The 26,048-nt window shown below is 42.0% G+C and overlaps 1 protein-coding gene across 9 annotated transcripts in view; it reads left to right on the top strand.

Annotated features, from left to right (window-relative positions):
• The first annotated feature begins 786 nt into the window (after positions 1-786).
• Positions 787-26,048, top strand: part of cspg5a (chondroitin sulfate proteoglycan 5a) — a 96,546-nt gene continuing 71,284 nt past the window's right edge. For 5 of the 9 annotated variants that reach the window (XM_034696893.1, XM_034696889.1, XM_034696887.1 and 2 more), the window contains exon 1: positions 1,513-2,064. In XM_034696893.1, the coding sequence (XP_034552784.1) occupies positions 1,965-2,064 (100 nt within the window). In that variant the 5' untranslated portion in view covers positions 1,513-1,964. Of the gene's footprint in view, positions 2,065-26,048 lie in introns of all 9 variants that reach the window. The other 4 variants (XM_034696890.1, XM_034696892.1, XM_034696886.1 and 1 more) reach the window with 4 other exon arrangements.

Here is a 26,048-nt window from a genome sequence, read left to right as displayed (position 1 = left end):
AGACACACACACACACACACACACACACACACATTTACATGCACACACAACAACACACACACACAGATGAGGAAAGTTAAGCTCCTTCAAAACAGATCGAGATCCCTCTGGGAAAAAATAATGGCGACCAGTGTAGAGTGTGCACTATTGAGATCCAACACACTCAGATGAATGAGGAATAACTGAAAGCTTCAGGAGGGAGAAAGGGAAGGAGGGAAGGAGGGAAGGAGGGGGAGGTGGAAAAGTTTTGGGAAGTGAACAGAGGATGTGGAAAAGATTGGGAACAAGAGTGATGTAGGAGAAAGAGGAGGAGGAAAAGTTTGAGTTTAACAGAAGAGGGAGGAAGTTTTGGGATGCAGCTGAAGGAAGGAAAAAGAATTAGAGGGAAGAAAGGGAGGAGGAGGGGAAGGAAGGAGTTTGGTGGATGGAGGAAGAAAAGGTCAGACAAGAAAAGCAAAGGGAAACATCAGTAACAGGTGTCGGAGACAGACGAGACATTTAGTGGAAGACAATATGGAAAAAGTACGTTTCAAAAAGTCTTGGAAGACAACTCTGTGAGGAAAGAAAGGAGGGCAAAAGTAGGATGGAGTTAGATGAGTTGGAGGATGCAGAGAGGTAACAGAAGAAAAGAGAAATGAGGTTAAAACAAAAAGGTCTGGAAAGGTTAGGAAGAAGGGAACAAAAAGAGGAAGAGACGTGTGTTATAGTACAAAAATAGCACAAAGGAAGGATGGAGAAAGAAGAGGGAAGTGTCTCAAGGAGGAAGTGGTTGGAATGTTTTGAGGGAAAGGAATTGAAGACACTAAGCAGAGGAAAGGTAGGAAATTGAGAGTCTATGAAGGGAAAGATAGAAATAAAGAAAAGAGGAAGGTTAAAAATGTTTAACAAATAAAGAAGTGGGGATGAACACAAAGGAAAAATCCTCATGAAAGAGGGAGTGGTAGAAACAGTGGATGATGTCTTGGAGAAGGAAAAGGAAAGACTCCTTTAGGAAGGAAGGCGAGGAGACAGAGACATCTTGGGAAGGAGGGAAGAGGAAAAACTTCATGAGAAACTATTTTGGGGAGAAACCAGAAATATTATTTAAACATTAGACGGTTGAGAGGAAACAGAAGATGTACAGAGGGAAAAGAGGAAGAGAAATAGATGCTTTCAGAGGCAACAAAAAGACTGACATGGGCAGTGATTGAGATGATGGGATCCAACTTTGGAAACATGCTTAGAGGAAGATTCAGAGAAGGAAACTGAGAGGAAGAGAATAAATCTTTGGGGAATTATTTAATATGAGGAAAAGAAGAGATGTTGCATGAAAAAGGGGGAAAAGATTGGAGGAAAGGAAAGGATGGAGAGAGGAGAGGAGGTGGGAAGCTTCTTGGGAAAAGAAGGGAGGAGGGAGGGATGAAGTTCTGTGGGTGGGGGGTGAGGGGCATTAACAGCCCTCCTCCACCCCCCTCCCTCCTCCCTCTCCTGATGATGAGGAGGCTCCGCCGTGCGTTTTGTTCCCTCGCAGTCACAAAGTACCCAACAAGCACCGATCCGTTTCCGAGCCAGACCAAGCCAAGCCGAGCTACGGCGTGCGTCTGCGCCCCTCAAACACCACCCCCCTGCCTCCAACACCACCACCACCACTACCACCACCACCACCCCACCCTCGCCTCCACCGTCTCCCACCGCCGTCTCTCTGGCAATGGAGCCGTGAGCGAGCCTCTGTGTGTGTGTGTGTGTGTGTGCTGAACTGAGCCCGAGCGTGTGAACCAGCAAGCGGACCCGAGGAGACAGCTGAGACCGAGCGGCTATGGAGGAGCAGCGCAGGGAGGCTGGAGTCTAGACCTGCACACGAATCAACAAGAGCTGCTTTATCCGGATTACTTTTTTGTGCAACATTTTGAACTCTCTTTCTGTGACTTGAACAGGGATTTGATTTTGTCCTCGGTCTGATCATCTTGTGTCATTGCACGGTGAGGATGCAGGGGAAGGAGAGGAGCGTTTTCTGCACGGGATGCTGGAGACTAACGCTGCTGTCGTGCGTCCTGGCTCTGCACTTGATCCCACTGACTGTGCACGGTAAGAACATGTTTCTTTACTGTGCATTTAAATCATGCAAGAACAATTACACTGAATATTCGTGCAGCAGCAGCAGAAGCAGTAGCAGAAGCGTGTCCTCTGTGGCTTCAGGGTACCTAAACACACTCCCATAGAGCAGGCAGAAACGAGGTCAGTGAGGCTCTGGATTGTGGGTTAGGAAAGCACTTTACACTCAAATAGCACTCAGCAAAATTTCTTTGCAAAAACATCCTTTTTCCAGTGACTGCAAATTGGAAATAAATTGGATTTTGGACAATCTGTCATCAAAAAAAATGCAAGTAATGCACATTCTGAGAGCTTGAATCGCCTTTGGATCATACAAAATGAATATTCTATTAATTTTAAAATTCTGTATCAGTGCCTCAGGGACACAAATGTCAAAGGTATGTTATTATTGAACCCTTTGTTTCTGTAGGACCATCCTAAAGATGTCACATGAGACAAAAAAGCGCATGAAGCAAAATTAGGTCACAATAAAGACACAAGTAGACAGTCCTAAATCCTTATGAATATTATTTAGACACAAGAGGAGGCAGCATTTAGGTCAATATAAATTCATTGGACACACTGCAAAAGCAGAGATTATGGGACATTGATTCAAATATTATGAGATTTTCCAGAGGAAGGAATTACATTACAGGAATATCATGAAGATATTTTGCACAATGAGGTCACTGTCAGCTCCACGCTGAGTGTGGCAGACATTTGTAAGTCATTAGACAGCATGGGGGGGTTAATAATGTCATTTAACTCAACCCAGACACAGAGCAAACACTGATATGGCATGTTGGGATGGGAATCAGGGCAAAAACAGGTCACTAAATCTACAGCATGGTGCACTGTGAGCCACTGTGTGTGATATTAAAGGAGGAAATTACAGAGATGTGTGAGAGTGACAGCGGCCAGCCGATGCAGTAAACCGGATCCCCTGGAGGCGCACTGGAACTACAGAGACACAAAGGCTCGGATTAGAGCCCAGGGATCTGATGAATAATTCATGAGGGGGATCTGGACGCACATTCTGATACACACTGAGAGGGATGAAGAGCAAAGAAAACACACACACACACACACACACACACACACACACACACACACACACACACACACACACACACACACACACACACATGGGTAAACATAAAAAAAAAAAAGGCTCCCTTTGTTTGAGAGTCATTGCGCGCGGCGGGCAACATTACTGTCAGATTAATAATGCAGGAGCGTGCACGAGATGGAATCACTGTGGCGTTATAATCCAATATAATCTGGCTGATTCTTGTCATTGCATTGGCTGAGATTCATGGTGTGTGTGATTGCAAGGTGTGTTTGTGTGTGTGTGCGTGGGGGGGTGGGGTATATGTGGAGCGCAGGAATCCATCTGGATCGTCAGTGGAACATCCAAGAGTAGTGCTGCCTGTCAGGTGCATGTCTACCTGTGTGTCAAATATGGCTGCACACTGATGCTTGTTTCAGTCACCTCCATTACTTCAGATTTCCTCCCAAAATTCAAGATTTCTGCAGGGTTTGGTCCCTAATCCAAGATATACATAAAGCTCCAGTTTTTTGAAAGCTTGTCCAGATAGTGATGCTCATGAGTTTAATAACAGTGTGCAGGAACCTTGCCTTTATCCCTCTTAAAAGAACAGTTTAAGTTTTGGTTTTGCACTTTTGCACTTACACCTGTCTCTTGCCAGGAGTGGGGTTAGTCTGTATATGAATCCACAAACAGCAGTGGGTTAGTTTGGCTTAGTATGAAGAGACAGACTAACCAGACCTTTCACTCCTACAACCACATGGTCCTTTGTTCCTACCCTTGACTCTGACCTATGGGAAGGCCTCCTGAAGTGCAGCAAGCAACACATCCTCCCATTGCAAGCTCGCTCACTCACTCACTCACTCACTCACTCACTCACTCACTCACTCACTCACTCACTCACTCACTCACTCACTCTTCAAACACATGGTTGATGTTGTTAAATGGTTGCAGTCTTGTTCAGTTGGGGTGCAAAAACTGCTTCTGGTAAAGCAAATTAAACACTTAAATGTAAAGTTCTGAGAATAAGATCATGTTGTATGCTAAGGTATGCTGATGATGTTAAACTTAAAGAAGTTGACCCTAGCTCTTTAAGTGCAAGTTTGAGCATTGCTGAAACAAAGCGCTCATGCAACGTGCTTTTGGGTTTTTACGTGGTATTCAGAATTGCATCATACAAGTCCCAGTGTGAGATTTTACATGACCTTTAAGGGTCTTGCATTGATCTGGTGATCACCTTAGTTTTGCCTCTGCTATGGGACAACACCCACATCCAAGCAAGACATTACTGGGCGGTAAAAGTCCCACCTTGAACTGGTGATGTAAAAGAGGTGACTGTTGCAACTCAAACTCTGGTTTAAAGTCTTCTGGTTGTTAAGCCAATGCTTTGTCTCCACATGCTCTACATACCTGATACATTTTCCTTCTTGCACTACAAGAAACTCTCGTATCACATCATTTTTGACTGTTGCACCTCTCAAAACATCCTCTTTTGCAGCAAAATCATTTATTCTAGTTGAAATATTTGTTTTAACAAGCCAGTCTCACTGGAAACAAGAAAACGTGTCCATCTGCAGAGGAAACAGGGTGTAGCTCTCTCTGCTCAGCGAGGCTGCTCTCTGGCACTGTGGTGCTTTGAGCTTAATGATGCTGAGCAGGTGTAATGAGCACCACAAATGTTTCTGGCTCTGGAGTTTACTTTGGTGGTGTGTAGCTTCTTGTTTCTCTTGCTGGCCCTGGCTGTGAGTCTTTTTCTAATAAACAGGGGTGCATCAGGGATTTTGGGCCCCATGAAGGGATATCACATTTGGCCCCGCTACTGATACGATTTAGGGCCTCTATACCTTAAAGTCATCCTGACTTTCATCCCCCAAGGGACGCCCTGCTTATAGAATTTCCAGCTGCAGAGGGATTTCTCTTCAATGCCACTGGGAATGTCACATCTAGGGCTTAATCGCATATCAATAAATTTAGCTTACATGTGTGCAAATATTCTGTCATGAGTTTGATGAAGTGCAGGTGAGGCTGATGGAAATAATGTTAAGTTTTCAGCTTTTTTGACAGAAACCTCGTGTTCTTCATGATGATCGTGCAAGATTTCAAGTTTAGGGATCACCAACATTTTTGTCATTCTTCCTCCTGGGAAAATAATCATCTGTGAAAGCTTTAATGTGACTCATCCAACAAATCAAGTCTTTTAGTCTTGAACAAAGTAATCAATGGACCAACAGATATTTACATCTGGTTTCATACAGCTTGTGCAGCTGAACTGACTTTTTTCAATGTAAGAGAAGACCTGGACATCCTCAAGTTATTACTCAATCAATCAATCAATCAATCAATCAATCAATCAATCAATCAATCAATCAATCAATCAATCAATCAATCTTTATTTGTACAGCGCCAAAACACAACAAACGTTATCTCAAGATGCTTTTACAAACAGAGCAAGTCTAGACCACTCTATGTTAAATTATGAACAGAGACCCAACACCAAGGCAGGGTAAGACTCAGTCTTACCCCACCTAAGCATCCACCATGAGCATTGCACATCGCAGTATTTAGCTAGTTACAGTGGTGAGGAAAAACTTCCTTTAACAGGCAGAAACCCCGAGCAGAACCAGACTCATGTTAGACACACATCTGCCTTGACCAAGTTGGGTCTGGAAAGAGGGATAGAGGAGAATAAGAGAGAGAGAACAAGAGATACTGTAGTTATCTGCTCCATTACTGTACCCAGTTTGATCATCTGTTAATGTAAATTACAAAAGTGTAACATAAAGGCAGCAAACTTTGGAAATCTGCAGGTGCGTTAAAATAATGCACTCTGGAAGATGCATTTGGCCTGCACATGTAAGACTGCATTTATAACTGATAAATGCAAATATTGCATGTTTTAGCCCACGTGCTGCAGGTTAGTTATCATGCAGGAAATGAAAATAAGAATGTATGCTCTTTCAAATTTACCTTCGAGCATTAACAAGCAGCCCATTCTCCCCCCTCAGGTGTGTTTTGTCACTCTGCATCAGAGCAGCAGGGCAGTCGTGTCGGCTCAAACCCAGGTGGATTTTAAACAGAAAGATGTTGGCAGATCTGGTGCAGACACTGTAAAACAACCTTGGGCTAACCCTCCGTCTCCAACCCCTTTACAAGCCATCTCCACACACACACAGACAGACAGACACACACACACACATTCTCGCTTCACTGGTGGAGTGTGGAGGCAGCAGCTTGCCCCACATCTGTGAATGATGCTCAGACGACAAAGCCTGAATACAGCAGACCAGGATGCTGTCATTTTCTGTCATTTTTTTTCCCTCCGCTGGCCTTTTGCACTTCCTCAGAGTCAAATACAGATAATTAACTCCCTCATCCCGTCCTCCCCCTCCCCCCATACGTGGTTAAGCTAGTATATAGGTGATTGTTCGAATGCCGGCTTCTCATTCCTGCACTGAACCTCATGCATGTGCAGCTTTTTGGATGCCCTTCTCTCCTCTTCTTTCTTCCTCCTCCTCCTCCTCCCCCTCCTCTCTGTCTCCCTCGCTCTCTCTGGCCTGCTGACACATATCTGCTCGCTGGCAGATCATCTTTGATGTGCAGTGGGTTAATCTTCGAGCCAAATCCTCCCACTATGACTCCACTAACCCAATCTTTTTATTTGCAGTGAACAAAACAAAAAAAACACGTTTAAAAAAGAAGAAGAAGAAGAAGAAACGGACGACACTGAGATGTATCCCGCTATGGCTCTGGTTATTTGTGAACAATGGCTTTTTCACAATCTCCTCTGCATCCTCTCTGTCGCCATGGAAACCACACACATCGCTCAACACCGGCTGGCAGAACAGCGTGTTCATATCTCAGCACATGAATTCTTCGCACTTTGAGTTCCATTAAGGCTGAAAATGTTGGTTGCATTTCGGCATTTCTGGTGGCTTAACGCCTACTGACCATGCATTTGTGTGTGTGTGTGTGTGTGTTTCTGTGTTTGTGTGTGTGTGTGTGTGAAGCCACCGGCAATGGGTGTAGTCCCATCAATACTAGCTCTAATTTGTAGATGATATCAGTATTCATGTGCTGGCGTATTCATTATTTCTGCATAATGATTTCATGAGTCGCTTGTGGTGTTTGAATTTCAGCAGATGCACGTTTCACTGTTGGCTGTGCAAACATCAATGTTCTCACTCTGATTGAAATGCAAGATAGACGACGGCATTCTCAGATTCACCAGACTCACTGTTGTCTTGTTTTTTAGCCTTATAACCGGCTGCTGCTTTGAGGGTCTTCAAGCTTTCTTCACCTGGTCAGCCGTGCAGGTGAAACCAGCTTCTTTGAGCTTCTCGGACACCCTCTGAAATATGTCGATATTGCAATGCTTCCACCCATCATCAGTAAATTCCTTTATGTTCAAATCTGTCATGATTTGAATTTGCAGATTTGTCTCATCCTTGTGTGACCAAACACACAAACTACCACAACTCCTTGCAAACGGATCATGCAGAAATACTGAACTAAAAGGTTCCTGTGCCCCCATTGTTGTCTGCGTTTCGACCGTGGGGCCTAAGCCCCCGGTAGATTGTGCAAATCAGGCCAGTGACGTATGGAGGAAATAAAAAGTAAAGGCAGTCCACCACCAGACCGGTAGAGGGCAGTAAGTCAAAGATGAATACCATCCATCACAGATGACACCATAGAAGCAGATGGACAGGCAGGTATCACAACAGTTAGCCTGTTAGCATGAAGAGACTCAGCTGTTTTAGATGGTGCTATATTTCATCACAGATGGATTCACTGAATCAACACGTGAGAGGAGATAAGCGCGAGTAGCAAAGACGTTTCAACACGGCTTTAAAATCCTTTTGAACTCAACAAGCCGTGGCAGAGATCGACCGGTGTTTTGGTTTAAACAGCGACCCTGTTAACTGGAGACTCTCAGCCGAATGCATCCCTCATAAACGACAATCATTAAATACCTGATGAGGATGGTTTTTGGAAGAAATTGAAATAAAGAAACATTTTGAAAAATAAAGTTTGAAAAAAAAAATAGAAATAAAACATTTTGAAAAAAAGAAATTTGACGAAAAAAATTGGAAAAAAAAAATTTAAATTGAAAAAAAAATAAATAAATTAAAAAAAATATGACAAAAAAAAAAAAAAAAATGAAAAAAAAAATTGAAAAAATTGACAAAAAATTTGACAAAAAAGTTGACCTGGAAGCCTGTGTTTCAACAGCTGTGTAAACTCCACAAACACTGACAAGCTCAGCTGAAGGTCTCCAGTTTACAGGGTCATTTTTAAAACCGGAACACCGGGAAGGACGAATTCACAGTGGGCTGAGAGAAGACTACTGAAGAAAGAGTAATCAACTGAATCACAGATGGAAAAAACAATTTTTGAATGGTTTTTGGAAAAAAATTGAAAAAAAGAAAAATTTTGAAAAAAAAAAAAAATTCAAAAAAAAACTGAACTAAAACATTTTGACAAAAAAAAATTGACGAAAATTTGAAAAAAAATAATAATAATAATTTGAAAAAAAAAATTTTGACCAAAAAAAAAAATGTTGTAATTTTTCTTAAAAAAAAAAACATTGGACAAAAAAGTTGACCTGGACCTGTGTTTCAACAGCTGTGTAAACTCCATAAACACTGTTTAATTCAGCTGAAGGTCTCCAGTTCACAGGGTCGCTTTTAAAACCGGAACACCGGGAGAGACGCATTCACGGTGGGCTGAGAGAAGACTACTGTTACAAGCTGCTAAATCAAGAGAATCACAGCTTCTTCTTTTGAAAAGTACACACACATACAAAAAAGATAGAACAAATAAAAACTAATGAAAGAAAGAGAAATCAAGTGAATCACAGATGTGTGTGATGTTATTGTGGATGGAGGGAGGAATAAAAACACTGCGGTTAATCTACCAACCAGACACGTTCAGCATTGCAGGCCCTGCCCCCCAAAAGCCCCGGGGCTTTATGAAAGTACTAACCACCTAGCAGGGGCTTTTTAGGGGGAGATTATCTAGGGGTAAAGTCCCTAGTTCCGGGGTAAAGTCCCTCCGGTCGAAAAACGCCTTAATATTCCATGCAGGAGCATTTTCTGACTAACGTGTTTCCATGAATTACAAATTTACAAATGCTTTGAATTCCTGCAAAATCAAAGAGAGTGTCTTTAGATGCAGCATCATATCTTGTGTCATTAAGGTCTTTGATGAGTGATTGACATACACAGTAGTCACAGTTGCCGCCTGATGATTCACCAGATCCCCTCTCCAAACTGCTGAAGCCTTAATGAGCCCTGTTAGGAGAGTAATTAGCAGTAACCGGCATCATGTCAGCAGAGTGACAGCAGACAGAAAAACTGCAGTGATAGTCCCTTTGTCTTGAGTCAGAGGGTTCACTCTTATGCTCTGTGTCTCTAATGTGAGTACAAACTAAAGTGTGCCGTATATAATGAGTCTATAGAGACACGTCTTGACTTGGCTTAGCAGGACTTTAAAGGTGGAACTTTTACAAGATTTAGAAAAAGGATGTTAAATCTTTGGCGATTAGACTCAATCGTGATGCTCTTACATTTTAAAGGGAGGGTGAGGCAGACTGCAGGATAGGATACTCCCTGATGATGGTGTTGGAAGGAAAGGTGCAGGATGAGATGAAGGTGGACATCTGAAGAACTAAACCTGGACTCTGAGAATAAGGAGTGGCTGTGATTGAGATGTTAGGCAGTGTAATGGTCCATGCTGATGCCAAAGTGATGAACAGAGAGGATTTACAGTGTTACAGTTTGGCAGCAGATGATGTGATTGGACCTTTCCTGGTAATACAAACAGCATTGGATGGACCACAACATTTATTTTTGTCTCTTTATGAATCCTAAAGTTGTACAACAAGCTGAACCGCTTCAGGAGCCATGCAGAGATTTCTCCCCAGGGATCATGTAGGGACAGAAACTTTTCCCTCAGCACGACACCAGGATCTGTGAGCGGGCTATTATGGGCATCATCCCAGATAAATCTGCTTGTTGGGAAACTAAGTGATCCTAATCTCATTTGTATTATCCTCCCACCTGGATCTGCAGGCAGGCCGACGTTAGCATACGTAGGTTTGCCACAGGCTCGACCCGACCAGCTGCTGGATCCTCTCTGCGTTACTGTGCGTGGTCACACATGTTTGTGTTCACCCTTAAGCTGTGAAGAAGACTGAAGAGCAGGTTTGCATTATCAGAGTTTTTATTAAGGCAAGAAATGAGCATGTTTAGTTCAGCCTAACATTCACACAGAGGCATCTGTATGGGGCACACTGAAAAACACAGAAACAATTCTCCACATTAGACTCCAAAATGTCTTAACTATTTTTAAAAGTCACTTTTTTTTTTATCACATTTAGAGGAATATTTGTGATCTTATTCACATTTAATATTGTTGTGACTAATATGTTTAAGATATAACCACTGTTAAATCTAAATGTTAAATATAAACATAAATGTTAAATCTAAATGTTAAATATAAATTTAAATGTTAAATCTAAATGTTAAATATTAAACTAAATGTTAAATATAAATGTTAGATATAAATCTAAATGTTAAATATAAACCTAAGTGTTAAATATAAATGTTAAATCTAAATGTTAAATATAAACCTAAATGTTAAATCTAAACCTAAATGTTAAATCTAAATGTTAGATATAAACATAAATGTTAAATATAAATTTAAATGTTAAATCCAAATGTTAAATATAAACCTAAATGTTGAATATAAATGTTAAATATAAACATACATGTTAAATATAAATTTAAATGTTAGATCTAAATGTTAAATATAAAACTAAATGTTAAATCTAAATGTTAAATTTAAATATAAATGTTAAATCTAAATGTTAAATATAAATTTTAAATCTAAATCTAAATGTTAAATTTAAATATTAAATATAAATTTTAAATCTAAATCTAAATGTTAAATTTAAATATTAAATATAAATGTTAAATATAAATCCATATGTTAAATGTTAAATCTAAATCTAAATGTTAAATCTAAATCTAAATGTTAAATCTAAATCTAAATGTTAAATATAAATCAAAATGTTAAATACGAATCTAAATGTTAAATACGAATCTAAATGTTAAATATAAATATAAATGTTAAATATAAATCTAAATGTTGAATATAAATCTAAATGTTAAATATAAATATAAATGTTAAATATAAATCAAAATGTTAAATCTAAATGTTAAATATAAATATAAATGTTACATTTAAATGTTATATCTAAATGTTAAATACAAATCTAAATGTTAAATATAAATATAAATGTTAAATATAAATGTTAAATACAAATCTAAATGTTAAATTTAAATATTAAATATAAATGTTAAATATAAATGTAAATGTAAATATAAATGTTAAATATAAATCTAAATGTTACTTTCCTCCAAAACTGCCTCTCCAGCATTTTTAAGGCGGGCAGTCCGGCTATAACCCGTGGGAGTCAGTACTGACAGACTATGGTTAGGATATCTGTATCGCTTTATGATGCTTTAATTTTGGTACTTCCTCTAGGCAGCAGTGTGAATTTGAATGAGACGCCGTTAGTACCAAAATAAGATCTTCATAAAGCGATACAGATATCCTCACCATAGTCGGTCAGTACTGACTGTACATCTAGAACTGGTAACATTTGATCAGAGTCTATCACATCAACGTAAATCAGGAGAGTTCATTTAGAGTGTTCTCCACCTGAGGATCCAGCTGTTACAGATCCTTCCTCTCCTCTAAATTAAAGACTTTAAAGTGTCCGTGTTGTGAGGTAACTGAAAACAGAGAGTACACAGCTGTGAATGCTTTTGAACGACTTTTAACAAGCACTCATAAAAACTGTAATTAATGAGCATCTAACAGATAAATTAACCACACCCTTAAATTCTGCAAATATTTGTCCGCCTCAATAAAATCAAAACAGATAAGTAATAAAAAAAATCCCCCCTAGTGTGTGTGACTCAAGAAATGAGCCACTCAGACCAAAACAAAGTACAGTATCTTGAGGTTGTAGCTTCCCGTGAAGCAGCTTTGGAAGCTTTTCATGGTGCACATCACTTAATATAAGAAAACCTGCTTTCTTTGTGAGTTTAAATACATATTTAACAAAGACACAACCTCCAATGACACTTCTGACTCTCACTAAAGCGCTGTGTCATCCTAGAGTCCTTTGTGCAGGTGTTTCTCCTCAATGTCATCACCCTCGTCAGCCTCCAGGTGTTATTCCTCTTTCTGTGTGTGTGTGTTCTGCAGCCCTGACTCACAGGTGTGACAGCTTTGGATGTCGTTGTCATCGTCCTTGTCAGCGGCTGTCCTGAAGTTGTTTTTTTGTCACAGGTGGGAGAAGGTCATAAAAAAGTGAACAAAGTTTCACGAGCAGCCGGACGGTGACGGGCTGCTCTCCTTCCTCTCTGCTCAAAGTCGAAACAATTAGCGTACAGTGTGTGTGCTTTTTTTGTTAGCAGTGCTGAGTTGGCGTTGTTCTCAAACTCTGGCTGCCCTTGAACAATAATTTACATGTTTGTGTGTGTGTGTGTGTGTGTGTGTGTGTGTGTGTGTGTGTGTGTGTGTTCCTGTAGGTGGGTTGTGTGTAAGGTAAGATGAAGGGAGAGCTCATCGTTTTGTTCATGCGTAGGCTTGCACCTGTCTCCGTCTGTGCGTGTGTGTGTGTGCGCTACAGTAAGCTGCTTTCTTCTGTCTACAAGCATGAAGTGTGTGTGTGTGTGTGTATGTGTGTCTGTTGTGTAGGTGTGAGACTGTCTGTGTGTGTCCTTGCTGAAGCGAGTCATTGAGTTCACACTCGTGCACACACTCCTCTCTCTCCTCCTCCGTCTGGAGACTGTGCGCGCTGCTCGTTCCTCCTCGGCTCTCTTCCTCTGCAGACTGTCATATTAGCATTCAGTCTGCCCATCACAGCGCTCTGTGAACACACACACACACATGTACAAACACACACACATGTACACACACACACACACACACCTGTCATAGTAAGAAACAGGTTCAGCAGAGAGAGACTGTTATGTAGACGGGAGCATTGATTTGCCTTGTGGTGCGTTTTCTTGTTGTTTTCTGGGTTTATGTTCAAATGTAAAAATAATACTCAACATCTGAAGCTGACTTGAATGTCAGTGACTCTGAAATTAACATAACACAATAAAAATGATACACAACAGACTCCTCAGTAATCAGCAGCATGGTGAGAAATGTGCACACGTTGATGCAATGTGTGCAGATAAAAAGGCTGATGGTTTCTGCACGGCTGATCAGAATTTAGTGCACTTCCAATATTCTTAAAATCATGACCCTTTAGTGCAACATTTAAAATGTAAACTATAGAAAGAGAACTCTCAAAAGGGGCACATCAGGTGTTTCAGCAAATCTAAGTCTTTAAGTTGCAGCCGTAGTTATCATGGCTCTTGTCTCCCAAAAGCAGCAACAGGAGTAGGATTGTTTTGTTGCTGCTGCAAAGTCTGCAGACCAAGTCTTTTTTGGGGTACCAAGGTGTCCTTACAATGAAACATCTGGGTAATGGTCAAACATGTACACGCTCCTTGTCCAATGCAAACATTCTTCTTGATAGAAAAGTTTTCATTCAGACGTTAAGTCCTTTAAAGCCTCACTACAAGGCTGCCCTTGTCGCTGGATGTACAACAATTCTCAAACTGACCCAAAGTATCATTTATAAGGCAATTCTTGGTCTACTGCCACACTACCTCTGTGTCTTTATCACACATTAAAGTGCTGGACAGTACTTACTGTGCTCCCAGTCCCAGGACTTTTTAATGCTTTCTGTCCCAAAAGCTCGTACAGAAATTGGGAAAAGGGCTTTAAGGGATTCTGCACCCTGGAATGAAACTCAAGGAGCTGGTGTCACTTAATGTTTGTCAATCTAAAATGAAAGACCTGGAAGTTGAATCTTTAGGATGTTGTTGTTTTAGTGTACCTTGTTACAACTGCCTCCTTGGTAATTGCTCTTTCTGCGACAGAGCAATCGTTGTGCTTGTAAAGTGTACTTTGGTTCTCTGTGTGTCTGTAACTTTGTGTTTATTTGCTGCTGACTGTCTTGGCTAGGTCTCTCTTGAAAAAGAGATCTTTGATCTCAATGGGACTAACCAGGTTGAACCTTAAAACGGTCAAATCCTCTGTTTCTAGTGTTTAAATAAAAGAACCAGGATGATGAAATTCAGACAAGCAAAGGATTGAACCTACAAATCACAACAGAAGTTTCACGGCCAAATTCCACCAGATCCATGTCTGGCCCGTCTCCAATCCGTCATGGCACCAGATCGGATAGGTTTCTATTCTAGTCAATGTGTTAACTTCCACTGGATCCGCTCCATTGCGCTCCAGCTGCGTCTCTGATCTGGCAGATCGGAGCCCTACGGATCAGATACACAAGACTTCTATTTTTGCCGGATGCTGGAGCACGATGCATCAATCTCAACAGAGCAGATGGAGCGGGACAGGAAGTCAGGTTTCACCAAAACAAAATGAAAACATCTGGTTAATTTCAGAATAAAACACTCTGTGTTATCACCAGATCGTATTTCACTTAACTACAACAACAAACCTTCATTGCGAGCGGAGCCAGGCCTGGAGTCAACAGGTCAGAGGTTTTCAGAGGACCGGAAAGACAACATGGATGAGGAGAGGAGGAGGAGAATCCTTGATTCAGTAATTACAGCAGGAAAACCTCGGTCACATGACTACAGCTGTCCAGCAGTCTTGCTTCTGACCGCAGCGGATCAGAGACAGACCAGAGACGGATCTGTTGGAAGTCCTGTGTCCGGTCCAAGGAAAGACAGAAGTCCTCCCTTTTTTCGGCCTCTTTTCTGAAGTCATGATGTGACCAGGTGCATCGAGTTCACAGTCTTTGTCACCTGAAAAGCTGGAGGCACAAACAGAAGCATAGAGGGGACAAACAAATCAGGGGGAAACAGGATTCTTGCATCCAAAAGCTGACCACCACAGAGGATGCTGACCTCCATACATCATTTTTAGTACATCATTTTATTCTGCACATTAAGCCTCTCCAAACTCAGAGTGTATGGGGGGGACACATGAAAGTTGCGTGTGAGCAGGAGTGGAAACATACAGACATCCTCACACGCATACATGTCAACTCAGTAGAATTTAAATCGAGTGACCGATCTAAACCAGGTCACAGCGAGGGGAAAAAGATGCATGGATGCACACATATAGTATGCATGCATTTACTATGTGCACAAAAACACACACGTGCGTATTGAGCTATAACTTATGCATGGCCACACACACACATGTTCACACAGAAACACACCCAAGAGCTGCACAGTGTCCCATAATTCAACCTCTAAACGCGCCTCTTCAAATCTAGTGTGTGTGGATGCAGATCTCGTTGCGTTTTTTTTTTTTTTGCACAGCGCCATCAGCTCTAGAGGAGGCCGGGAACCGTGTCCATGGCAACACATCCTTCCTCCATCCCACCACCTGTGGAGTCAGAAATGAAAGGATTAACGCGATGGACAGAGATAAAAAGAAAAAAAAAAAGGGGGAGAGAGAGATACACAGAGCGAGGGAGACGGATTCACGGGATGAATGTTTGGTGAAAGAGAGAGAAACGAGCAATTGCAGGAATGAAAGGATGAGCGGAGAACAAAGAATAAAAGCCTCTGGATGAGAAAGAGAGGATGGGCAGAGCAAAGATGAGTGAAAGAAGACAAGATTTAGGAAGAGTGGGAGCGGCTGGTGTAAAATCGATGCAGAGGTTTTCAATTAGAGCTGAACGCAGAGCGATGCATTTCCTCTTCATATCGATATTAATGAGCAGCGTTAAGTAAAGATAAAAAGCCTCATGTGTTATTCATTAGTGAGTAAGTGTGGGAACGAGGAAAGAGGGGAGTGTGTGTGTGTGTGTGTGTGTGTGTGTGTGTGTGTGGTTCTCCTGTGGTTTAGGACAGGCATTTGAAGCTGAAATCAATGAGAGTGAGTTAAAGAGGCTCTCTCTCCTGAAGCTTCTCGTCCGATCATTCAACATCATTGGTCTTGACTGTGGTCCGCTCAGTGCAGCCATTTTAAAAAACACTAATTGAATCATCTTTGTTTGAGCTGCACGGTGGTGGAGTGTGCTGGTTCGAGTCCCCGATCGGGCAGGTGCCTCTCTGTGTGGAGTTTGCATGTTCTCATTGTGCATGCGTGAGTTCTCCATCTTCCTCTCACAGTCCAAAAATATGCTCCCCAGGTTAATTGGTGACTCTTAATTGCCTGTAGTGTGTGCGTGAATGGTCGTCTGTCTTTCCATGTTTGCCCTGTGGTAAGTTGGCGACCTGTCCAGGGTGTACCCTGCCTTCTGCCCGAAGTCAGCTGGGTTTGGCTCCAGCCCCAGTGATCCTGAATGGGATAAGCGATCAAGATAATGGATGGATCTTTTTTATTTTCAATGTTTTATTTTAGGGCTTTTTTTTGCCTTTATTTGATAAGACAGCTGAAGAGAGGCAGGAAATGTGGGGAGTAGAGAACGGGGGAAGACATGCAGGAAATGGTCGACCAGTCGGGGGACCGAATCGGCGACCGCTGCAACGAGGACTATAGCCTCTATACGTGGGGCGCTTAGACTGCCAGGCCACCAGCGCCCCTGGATGGATGGATCTTTGTTTGAATTTAATGTTTACATCCTGAAAAAACAACAAATTGAGGTCAGCTGTTCAGGTTACAGAGAGCAGTAGAGACCCTGTTTTTTTTTTTGAGGGGTTGGCCACATAAAGACTTTACATCAAGGTTAGAGGAATCAGTAATAGTAAGGATCTATAGGAGCACATCCAAACTGAAGACACATTATGAATGGGTGATTATCTATTTGCACAGATTTGTCCAGATTTTTCAGTCAATTAAAAATGCCACAAACTGCAGTCTTAGTCGTTTAAGTTAAAGAAAACAGAAAAATCTTCTGTGAGTTTTATTGAAATTGAAAGTCAGGCATCACTTCACTCTTTTTCTTGGCTAAACATGTGACTGTTGCTGATTTCCTGGTGCAGTGATTCTCTACCTTGCACGATCATCTCTGGGGGTCAACAGATGGTTGTGGATTAAAACAAAAGACAAATAAAAAATGAAAAACATACTTTCAACTGTGTAATGGTTTTAACATTACGTCACCTGTAGCAGTGACATAATTGTTTTCAGACTGGCAGTGATCGCTGCGTGACAGCTGCAGGTGATGGCTCTGGCTCATGCTGTCACAGACGGGTACACTGGGATAGGGGCTGTGATTAAGTATGATATTACTGTTAGGTGGACTCCAAACAGTTGAGATCCACTTGCCTCATGTGTCCGCCATCATAAAGCCTTTGTACTTTCATATTGGTCCCACAATGAGAGTTAAACACACCCCGCTGTGTTGCTCCAATTTCTAACCCTTGTGGTGGGAGCACTTGGTTCCACCGTCACGGCTCTGTGACATTCACACTGAAGGTGAGACGGTGCTCCGGGGTAGATATCCTGCCTTGAGTTTTAACAGCTCCCTGTCACATTTATGTTTAGTTCAGTGTGCTTAGAGAGAGTAGGAAAACAGTTTTGGCACATATTTCTACACCATGCACTAGATTACAGTCTATTCAAACGGCGACTGAGTGGCAGTGACTAGACCTTGTTTCAAACACTTCCTACAGGAAAAGTGTCAAAAGCTTTTATGATGTGCACCAGTTTGTGGTGGAAATGTTGCCTACGCCTCTTTTTGCTGTCATGATGAGTATTTCAGAGGTTTTAGCTGCAGTGAATAACTCATACTGGAAGTAACTAGTTACATGAAGACCCATTTATGAAGATATCACCTCCAAACCCTCCACGATAAACCCTCTGTATTGTTTCCAATAAGAGTCTTAAAGCTTTTGTTCATCTGCCATCCACCGTCCTCTCCCCTCTCCCCCCCAGTCTGGGTCAGCAAACTGGCCGGCGGGCCTTAACTGTCACAACCAATCAGGTTCCTCTTTACAGTCTGTCACAGCCAATCGGAGCGCCCCAGGTCTGTGGGTGGTTTAGTGGCTTCCCCTCTCCAAACTGATCTGCGACAGACAAAAGCGAAGCCCGAGGGCCGGCGGCTCGCCAGCGCAGGCTAACAGCACTTGGCCTTGAGGCGCCATCACCCTCGAACAATCAGTCTGACACACACACACACACACTCTGACACACACACACTCTGACACACACACACACACACTGTAGAAGAGCCAAAAATCTTCTCATAATGACCATCCACACCCTACACAAGAGGAGCTGGAAGCCACCCCAATTACCAGTGGGCTATACTGGCAGAGAGACAAACACATATACACACCCACACTCACACACACACTCACACACACCCTAACATAAACAAATTAACAATCTCCTTATGTCATGCTGTTTGACTACCTCATGTAACGTGGGAGAAAAACAAACAAAGCCTCTTTTATTCCCTCCGTCTCGTCTCATTTGGGTCTCAGCCGCTCCGTCTTGGACCAAGACCGAGTCTGACACCCTGAACCGACTCGTCCTGAGTCGACCTGACTGCGACTCGGTCTGGTCTGCCAGCTCCGGGGCTTTAATTGGGAGAAAAACATGCCGGTCATTGTTGGTTTGGATAGGCTTGCCTTTTCTTGAATAACTAATTGCAGAATCATGTTTTGTGGAATTTTTCCCGTCTCATTTATTCCTTTATCGAGCTCTGGAGTGTTATTTTTCTTGTAATAGTCAAAGACGCCGACACAAAGTTCAAGCTAGTTCCTGACGGTATTCAGGGTGAGGGAAATACTAATTGACTAATTAAGCAAAAATGCATCAAACTATGTGGATCCAGCTTCTGTCCTTTGTTCTGTAGCTCTGTGGAGTGAATACTTTAAGATTTGAAGTGTTTGTGCACAGCAGGAATTAGTGAAAGGCCTTTTTCATAACTCTCTTTCACTTAATGGAGATAATGATTGATTTTGATGCTCCGGCATGTTTGTGTTTTGTTGTTTGTGTTGATCAATAAATTATGCAATCTTTCTACAAAACTCTTATTGCTGCAAGTCGGACCTCCGCACAGCTGATACAGTCCACGCATTTACTCCAGTACTTCTCTAGAAATACTTAAAAGTCCTGTAATTCCACTGATTTGTTCGAAGACATGGCATACCTTTACAGATGTCTATTTTGTCAGGGCGTTGGTGGTCTAGCGGTCTAAGTGCCCCACATACAGAGGCTACAGTTCTCATCGCAGAGGTTGCCGGTTTGACTCCGAGCCGCAACCATTTCCTGCATGTCTTCCCCCACTCTCTGCTCCCCACATTTCCTGTCTCTCTTCTAGCTGTCCTGTCTAACCCTAGAACACTATCGCCGGGTGATTTTCACCCGAGCAAACACATTTACATGATTTTCAATATGTTGCGTTTGTCTGAGTGTCATGGGTCCCTGGGTAGCTTCAGCATCGTCATTGACGTCTTTGAAGGCCTGGGGGTTTGCCAACTCCAAAGCACGCTTTTTCCTACAGGCACGTGTTCGGGTGAATTTTTTGTTTCTCTCCTGCAGCTGTTTGTGTGTCATGGAGACTGTGCCTTCAACAGGGAAGTCTCAAATGTCCCAGGAATGGGGGGAACAAACACCAAGTTTCCATTTTCATCATTTTTTTTTTTTAGGAATTTTTGGTCCAGAATTCCAAATTTTTCAGTAATTTTGGAGCATTTTTATAGGGTCCCCCCTCAATGGTGTAGAATTGTGTATGGGCCGTATGGACGTGTCCCTACCAATCTCAATGGCTGAAATGTACCCTCCAATATAAAGGTTGAAGGAAAAAAAAAAGCGCTTTGTGTGGCACACAAAGGGTTAAATCCTTTACCACTTCGACTAGCCTCTGAAATACGTCTTTGAGACCGGTCTGTTTTTTGATTGGCTTAGCTCCCTGTAGGCTGTTTCGCTTGCAGGTTTCACCAGTGTTGAAGGTGCATTCATGTCTGAGGATGTCGGCAGGCAAGAAAAGAAAGATGAACATTAGAAGCTATTTCAACAAACAAAGTTTAAGTCACCAGAGGACAATAGTCCCTCCTCATAGGCAACCGCTAATGAATGCAAAACATTGTTTCTGTTGCAGGCGGAAACACAGGCGGACGCTGGGAGGACGTTTTTCTTCTTTCAACTTTATTCATGTACTTAACAAAGATGCACATTACACGAAACTCCTTCTCAGCTCCACTTCTTGTTCCCACCAATGTCAAAATCAAACCTACGCCCTTGTCCCCCCATGATACATTTTTTTCATTTTGTTAGAGTTGGGCACAGTTTGAAATAAAACAACACTACTCTAATTTATCATGTATTTTCATATTTTGATATATTTTGATGACAAGACCTTTTTATTGGGTCCTTTATGTAGAGTACACCCAGCGTTAGTGATGGTGTTTCTCATTTCAGCGACAGTTTTCTAGGGCTAATAAACGTAAAAGCCAAAAAATTATAACTTTAAAGGTGACATATTATGCTCTTTTTCATCAAAATATATTGGTGTAAGAGGTCCCCAAAACATAAAAACACTTTGAAATCAGATTTTGGTCTGCCTGTAAACCATTCTTTTTCAGCCCTGCCCAGAACAGGCTGTTTTCTGTGTCTGTGCCTTTAAATGAGAATGAGCTCTCTGACCACGCCCCCTCAGGAAGTGGATGTAGCCTCGGCTCTCCGGCACGTTGATCTAATGTTTACATGTTGGCTGAATATACACGGCTGCTCACAGACCCGCGTTACTTCAACCCTCTGAATCTGATCCAGAATCTGATCCTGACGGAGAGGCGCCTGCAGCAGGACCTTTCTGAAGGATTGGTCACAGATTTTGTGTTTCTTGTTGTTTTATTTGTCAGTATGTCGACGTGTGTCTTGGTACACAGCTACGAACATGTAGCTATGTGGCTATGCTAACTAGCGCTAGCACTTTTCCATGGAAAAAAAAAATCATCCACTAGATCTTCAAATCTGCAGACGTGGGGAGTAAAACCGGCTCATTTCAGCACACATTTACAGAAAGGTGGAGAAATCAAAACAGGGGCAGAATGGAATTTTTTAATTTTCGGGGGGTTTGTAGACAGGGACACATATTTCAGGTAGAGAACCATTAAATGTCGATTTTTCATGATATGTGACCTTTAAATGTCCACTTTTCGTTTGAGTTGTGAGTCATATCCAACAGAAGTCTGGATTCCTACTATCTCTCCTGACTTGTGTTTGATAAAATGTTCAATACAGCCGTAGTTTGCACTGTGATGACATAAATCATGTCTCAGTGGATCCATCATGGACTTATTAACTCATATGTGCCCACTAATGTTAGGCTTTTATGGACTGTTTTGAAACCAAGTCTCCACTTGTTGTCTTTTGTGTTTATCAAACAGAACTGAAGGAAATAATGAGACTTCAGAAACAGTCAGAATCATATTTGTGCATTTCTGCTTTATTTAGTCTGAGCTTGTTAAATCATTGAGTAAAGCCAGTTAAACTGAAACTGACACATATAACGTCACTCATTGTCTCCACTGTAACTACGAAGCATCAGCGCTACTGGAAAACAAAGCAGTTGTGTACCAAATTGTCTTCCTTGAGCCCTCACAGCGCCGCCACGCTGCTCCTAAACCAGCTGTCCATCAAAAGGTTTCTCCTCGTTAATCCAATTAAGCTAACGAGGCAGTGAAAGGGAGACATCTCCACTTAACTGGAGCTCAGTCCAGAAGTGCACAGAGAGGAGTTTGGCACACTGACACCCCTGAGGTCTCCCACAGCACGCTGCCTGGGTCCTGAAAGTGTGAGTGTTTGTACCTGTCTGTTTATGTGTTTGTTTAACAGTCTAACATGATGAAACAGGAACATTTCACAGGACTTGATGCCTGCTCCTGTTACTGCATGTTGAGGAGTTGGAGTAACTTGGTCGTAGAACTCTTTCAAGAGGTCTTTGGTTAGTTTAGTTCTGCTGTCACAGTGTCTCAAATTAATGTGATGCAATGGTTGGATCCTGGCCTGCTCTTTGGATATAGAGTTGTAGTGACAGAAAGGTGCAGTTTGCTGGGAAGAGTATGAAGTAAAGAGAAATAAGTGACTCAGTCGTGTCTTTCCAGCATGTAATGTTAACATTACAGCCTCAGTTCCCACAGATAACACAAACCACTGCACACAGAAGGTCAAAAGCTGCCCCTGTGGCTGCTTCTGGTTTATTTTTCAGTGGCGTACTGATCCCAGAAGCAGCATGAGAAACAATTTCATCCCTGGAGTTGTCCTGATAGAAGTGACCCTGCAAGACTCTGTAGTCTTCTCAGTGTGTTCTAGTCAGGCGGCAACCTGCAGTGTAGAAAACTGAAGCTTGTGCAGAGGTAATACAACTGCAGTTCCTCAAGTGACCACTTGAGGCTTGCTTCAAACGCCAAGGACAGCCCATTAGAGCCCATGTTAAAATGCTAATGCAGAAATAACATGTTTAAGAGTTTTGGTCTCCATCCCTCCATCCACCCATCCATTTGCTTCCGCTTATCTGGGGTCGGGTCCCAGAGGTAACAGTCCAAGCAAATTGACCCAGACATCCCTCTCCCCAGCAACACTTTCCAGCTCCTCCTGGGGAATCCAGAGAAGATCCCAGACCAGACGGGATATATAATCCCACCACGAGTTCTGGGTCTTCCCCAGGGCCTGGACCTCTGAAGGGAGGCGTCCGAGTAGCATCCTTATCAGATGCCCGAACCACCTCAGTTGACTCCTTTAGACGCAAAAGAGCAGCGGCTGTACTCCAAGCTCCCTCCGGATGTCTGAGCTCCTGACCCTCTCTCTAAGGCTGAGCCCAGACACCCTTCAGAGGACACTCATTTCAGCCGCTTGTATCCAAGATCTTGTGCTTTCGGTCAAGACCCACAGCTCATGACCATAGATGAGCGTTGGAACGTAGACCGACTGGTAAATTGAAAGGTTTGCCTTCCAGCTCAGCTCCCTCTTTACCACAACGGTCTGGTACAACGATCTCACACTCCATTTTACCCCCACTCTGAGTTTTGGTCTCTGTATCTCTTATTTGTGTTGACCATAGAGAGGCTGAATCTCCTGTAATGGGAGTGTGCTTGTTTTTTTAAAGGGTGTTTGATTGACAGGTGACTCACTCTCAGCTGTGTTGGTTTCTTGCTCCACCCAGACTCCACCTCTGTTTATCCAAATTGGCATATCAGTCAGGCCTCACACTGTTGCTACGAATGAAGCAATGGTAAAAACCAAACACAGGGAGGTCCTGCCAAGAATAAGATGCTGGTGTCATTGAAGTGATGTCAGGGATTCTGACCAGATTGTAAAGAAATAGTGAAAGTATCTTGGTGTAAGCTCCAGAGTTGACTATTTAATGTGGTATTTTAAAGGAATAATCCCAGTGGTGGAAATTGCACAGCACTGTTGCATGTTAAACCAGGTCTACTCACTGTCTTGCACCAGGGCCACAATTTCCCAGATTTTAAGTTGTCATATAAATGAGAGGAATTTGATTCTGGAGGAAAAACATTTCACATCATATTTTCAAAGTATGTTCAAGCCAAAATAGCAAATCCCTGCAAGAGTCCAGTGGCATGAGTTGCTTCCTCCTCAGCGTGTGTGAGATTTGAAACCACTGATGGCTGATAATGCAGACTGAAGATGTCTGTTGTGTGTTCCTCGTCAGATACAGTTGTAAAAAGTCCAAGAACCCTTCAAAGATCATGAAAGCATCTCCTTCACTCTCTCTGTCATCATCTTATTCTCTCCATCTCTCACTTTGTCACACTCTTCGCTTGTTTTCCCCTCGTTCTGTCTTGATGTGTCACTTCTCTCTGTCCCTCGTTACCGTCTCTCCTCATCACCCCCTGTCATGCCCTGTGGTTGTGCGGCAGCCATTAATGTCTGTTTCCCAGTGTGTGTGTGTTGGTGTGTGTGTGTGTGTGTGTATTCATCAGACTGTTGCAGCATCAGGATGAGGAGTGTCAGCTGTGTTTACAGCTAACTGGTTCCCCCGTGAGATTTACCCTAACTGCATGACAAACTGTCACTGAATGAGTGTGCTGCTGTCAGGTGAGATAAAGCAAACAAGAGTCAGTTTCTTTATTGTCGTGTGTTTAAGAGTGAGGCGGACATTAGCAGCGCTGAATCCTGATTTCCTGATTAACATCAACCATTCAGTGTGTGTAAAATGCCTCTATGTGGTCAAACTAAAGCCTATGTCTCATCAAGGTGTGTGTGTGTGTGTGTGTGATTTTGGCGTAGTACCCCGGGCTGCTCGGTTGATGTGTTAAACAGGAGTGGATTGTGGGACTGCTGCGGGGATTAGCCCTAGAACGACCCCGGCATCAAAGACGCAGCTGAATGCTGCTGCATAAGAAAACAACACCCTGAAAAAACTGTGGCCTTCCACACTTTACACGGCACAGAGAAAAATGACAGCCTTACGCCTAATGATGACAACGTTACTCACATTCATCCATATACTTTAATATGGGGAAGAATATATTTTAATAATGCATGAAACATCTTCTTTGAAAACCACTGTCCTTCTTTACATCCATGCACAATTCAACTTTGTATATCCCTGCAAAAGACAAGACACAAGGCAGACTTATCTGCAACAACTTATTGAAATATCATAAACAAGAAGTTGCAGCTTTACAGATATTTGGTTATCTAAAGCAGGGGTTCCCAAAGTGTGGGTCGGGAGGCACAAATGGGGGGTCCTGAGATGTCTACCAGAATTTTTTTTAAGTTATCTAAAAATTTGCATTATTATTTATTTTTGTTTATTGACCTTGTTTTCTTGTTTTTATCTTCCTTTGTTGTTTTTACTGTTAATTATTATTATTTCTTTAGTATTTATTACTTATTATTAATTTTCTTTAAAAAAATGATTTTTTTTCTTCTCCTTGTTGGTTTTGTATTACTTGTATAATTAGTTAACTTGTGGTAAACACAGAAATCCAGAAAATGAGCAATACAAAAAGTTGAATGAAAAAAGTTATCTAAAAATAGTACATTTTACCCATTATAGTAAAAAATATGGACAAAAATAGTAGCTAAACTTGAAATAAAACCTTCAAAATAGAAAATGTAATGAGTTTTCTGCCTTTCTTTATTGCCAAATGTTTCCTAAGTTTAGGGTTAGTGAACAGTTAATTATGTAAAGCATCAGTAGCAGCAGGTTAATTCATAACGGCACAGGAAACACAGACACATGCTCATATAGGTAGGGTCATTTTCTGCAGACCAGCTAAATGAAGACACATTAAATCACTTAGTGGGACAGTGGGGGTCGCAAGTCTTTGGCACCTATGTTTTGGGGGTCTGGGAACCCCTGATCTAAAGTATGACACAGCTGAATTATAGTTTTTGTCCATATTTTCTCTCCTTTTTGGGCTTTGGAGTTCATTCAGCAGACTAAGATATTGCCCAGATTGGTCAATACTGATGAATCAGACATAATCAAACGATGAATGGCCGGTGATCGGTTGTCTTGGTTTGATCTTTGTTATCTTTTTCTTTGAGGTATGTTGAAAAAAAAGCATCAAAGTGGTTCTAAGACTTTCTGATCTTCTGCTTCAGTTTTTAATTAATGATATCATAAGATTGCACCTCGTTAAAATCTGAGGGTGTGCACCTTACATTCCTGTTTTTCCATGATGAGACATCACGTCATACAGGTCATAAACATTTTTTTAGAGGCTGCAATAAAAGATACAGTAATGGCTGTATAAATGCAACCTTGCTGAGCGTTGAGGGGACGTTTACGGACAAAGAGATTAAAATCCCAGAGGGTCAGAGCTTATCTGCAGTCAGCAAAGATCCCCAAAGATACCCTCGCATATGTTATTAAGTGGAGGCTGTTTACTAAAGCTCCTTATGTGACCCCAAGTACACAGCATTCATTTATTTTCAGTGAGCGGTC

This window comes from Notolabrus celidotus, chromosome 12 (genome assembly GCF_009762535.1).
Source record: "Notolabrus celidotus isolate fNotCel1 chromosome 12, fNotCel1.pri, whole genome shotgun sequence".
In the NCBI taxonomy this organism is placed as follows: Eukaryota; Metazoa; Chordata; class Actinopteri; order Labriformes; family Labridae; genus Notolabrus; species Notolabrus celidotus.
The sequence above is the reverse complement of the archived record's forward strand: the minus strand, read 5'-3'. Positions and strand labels throughout refer to the sequence as shown.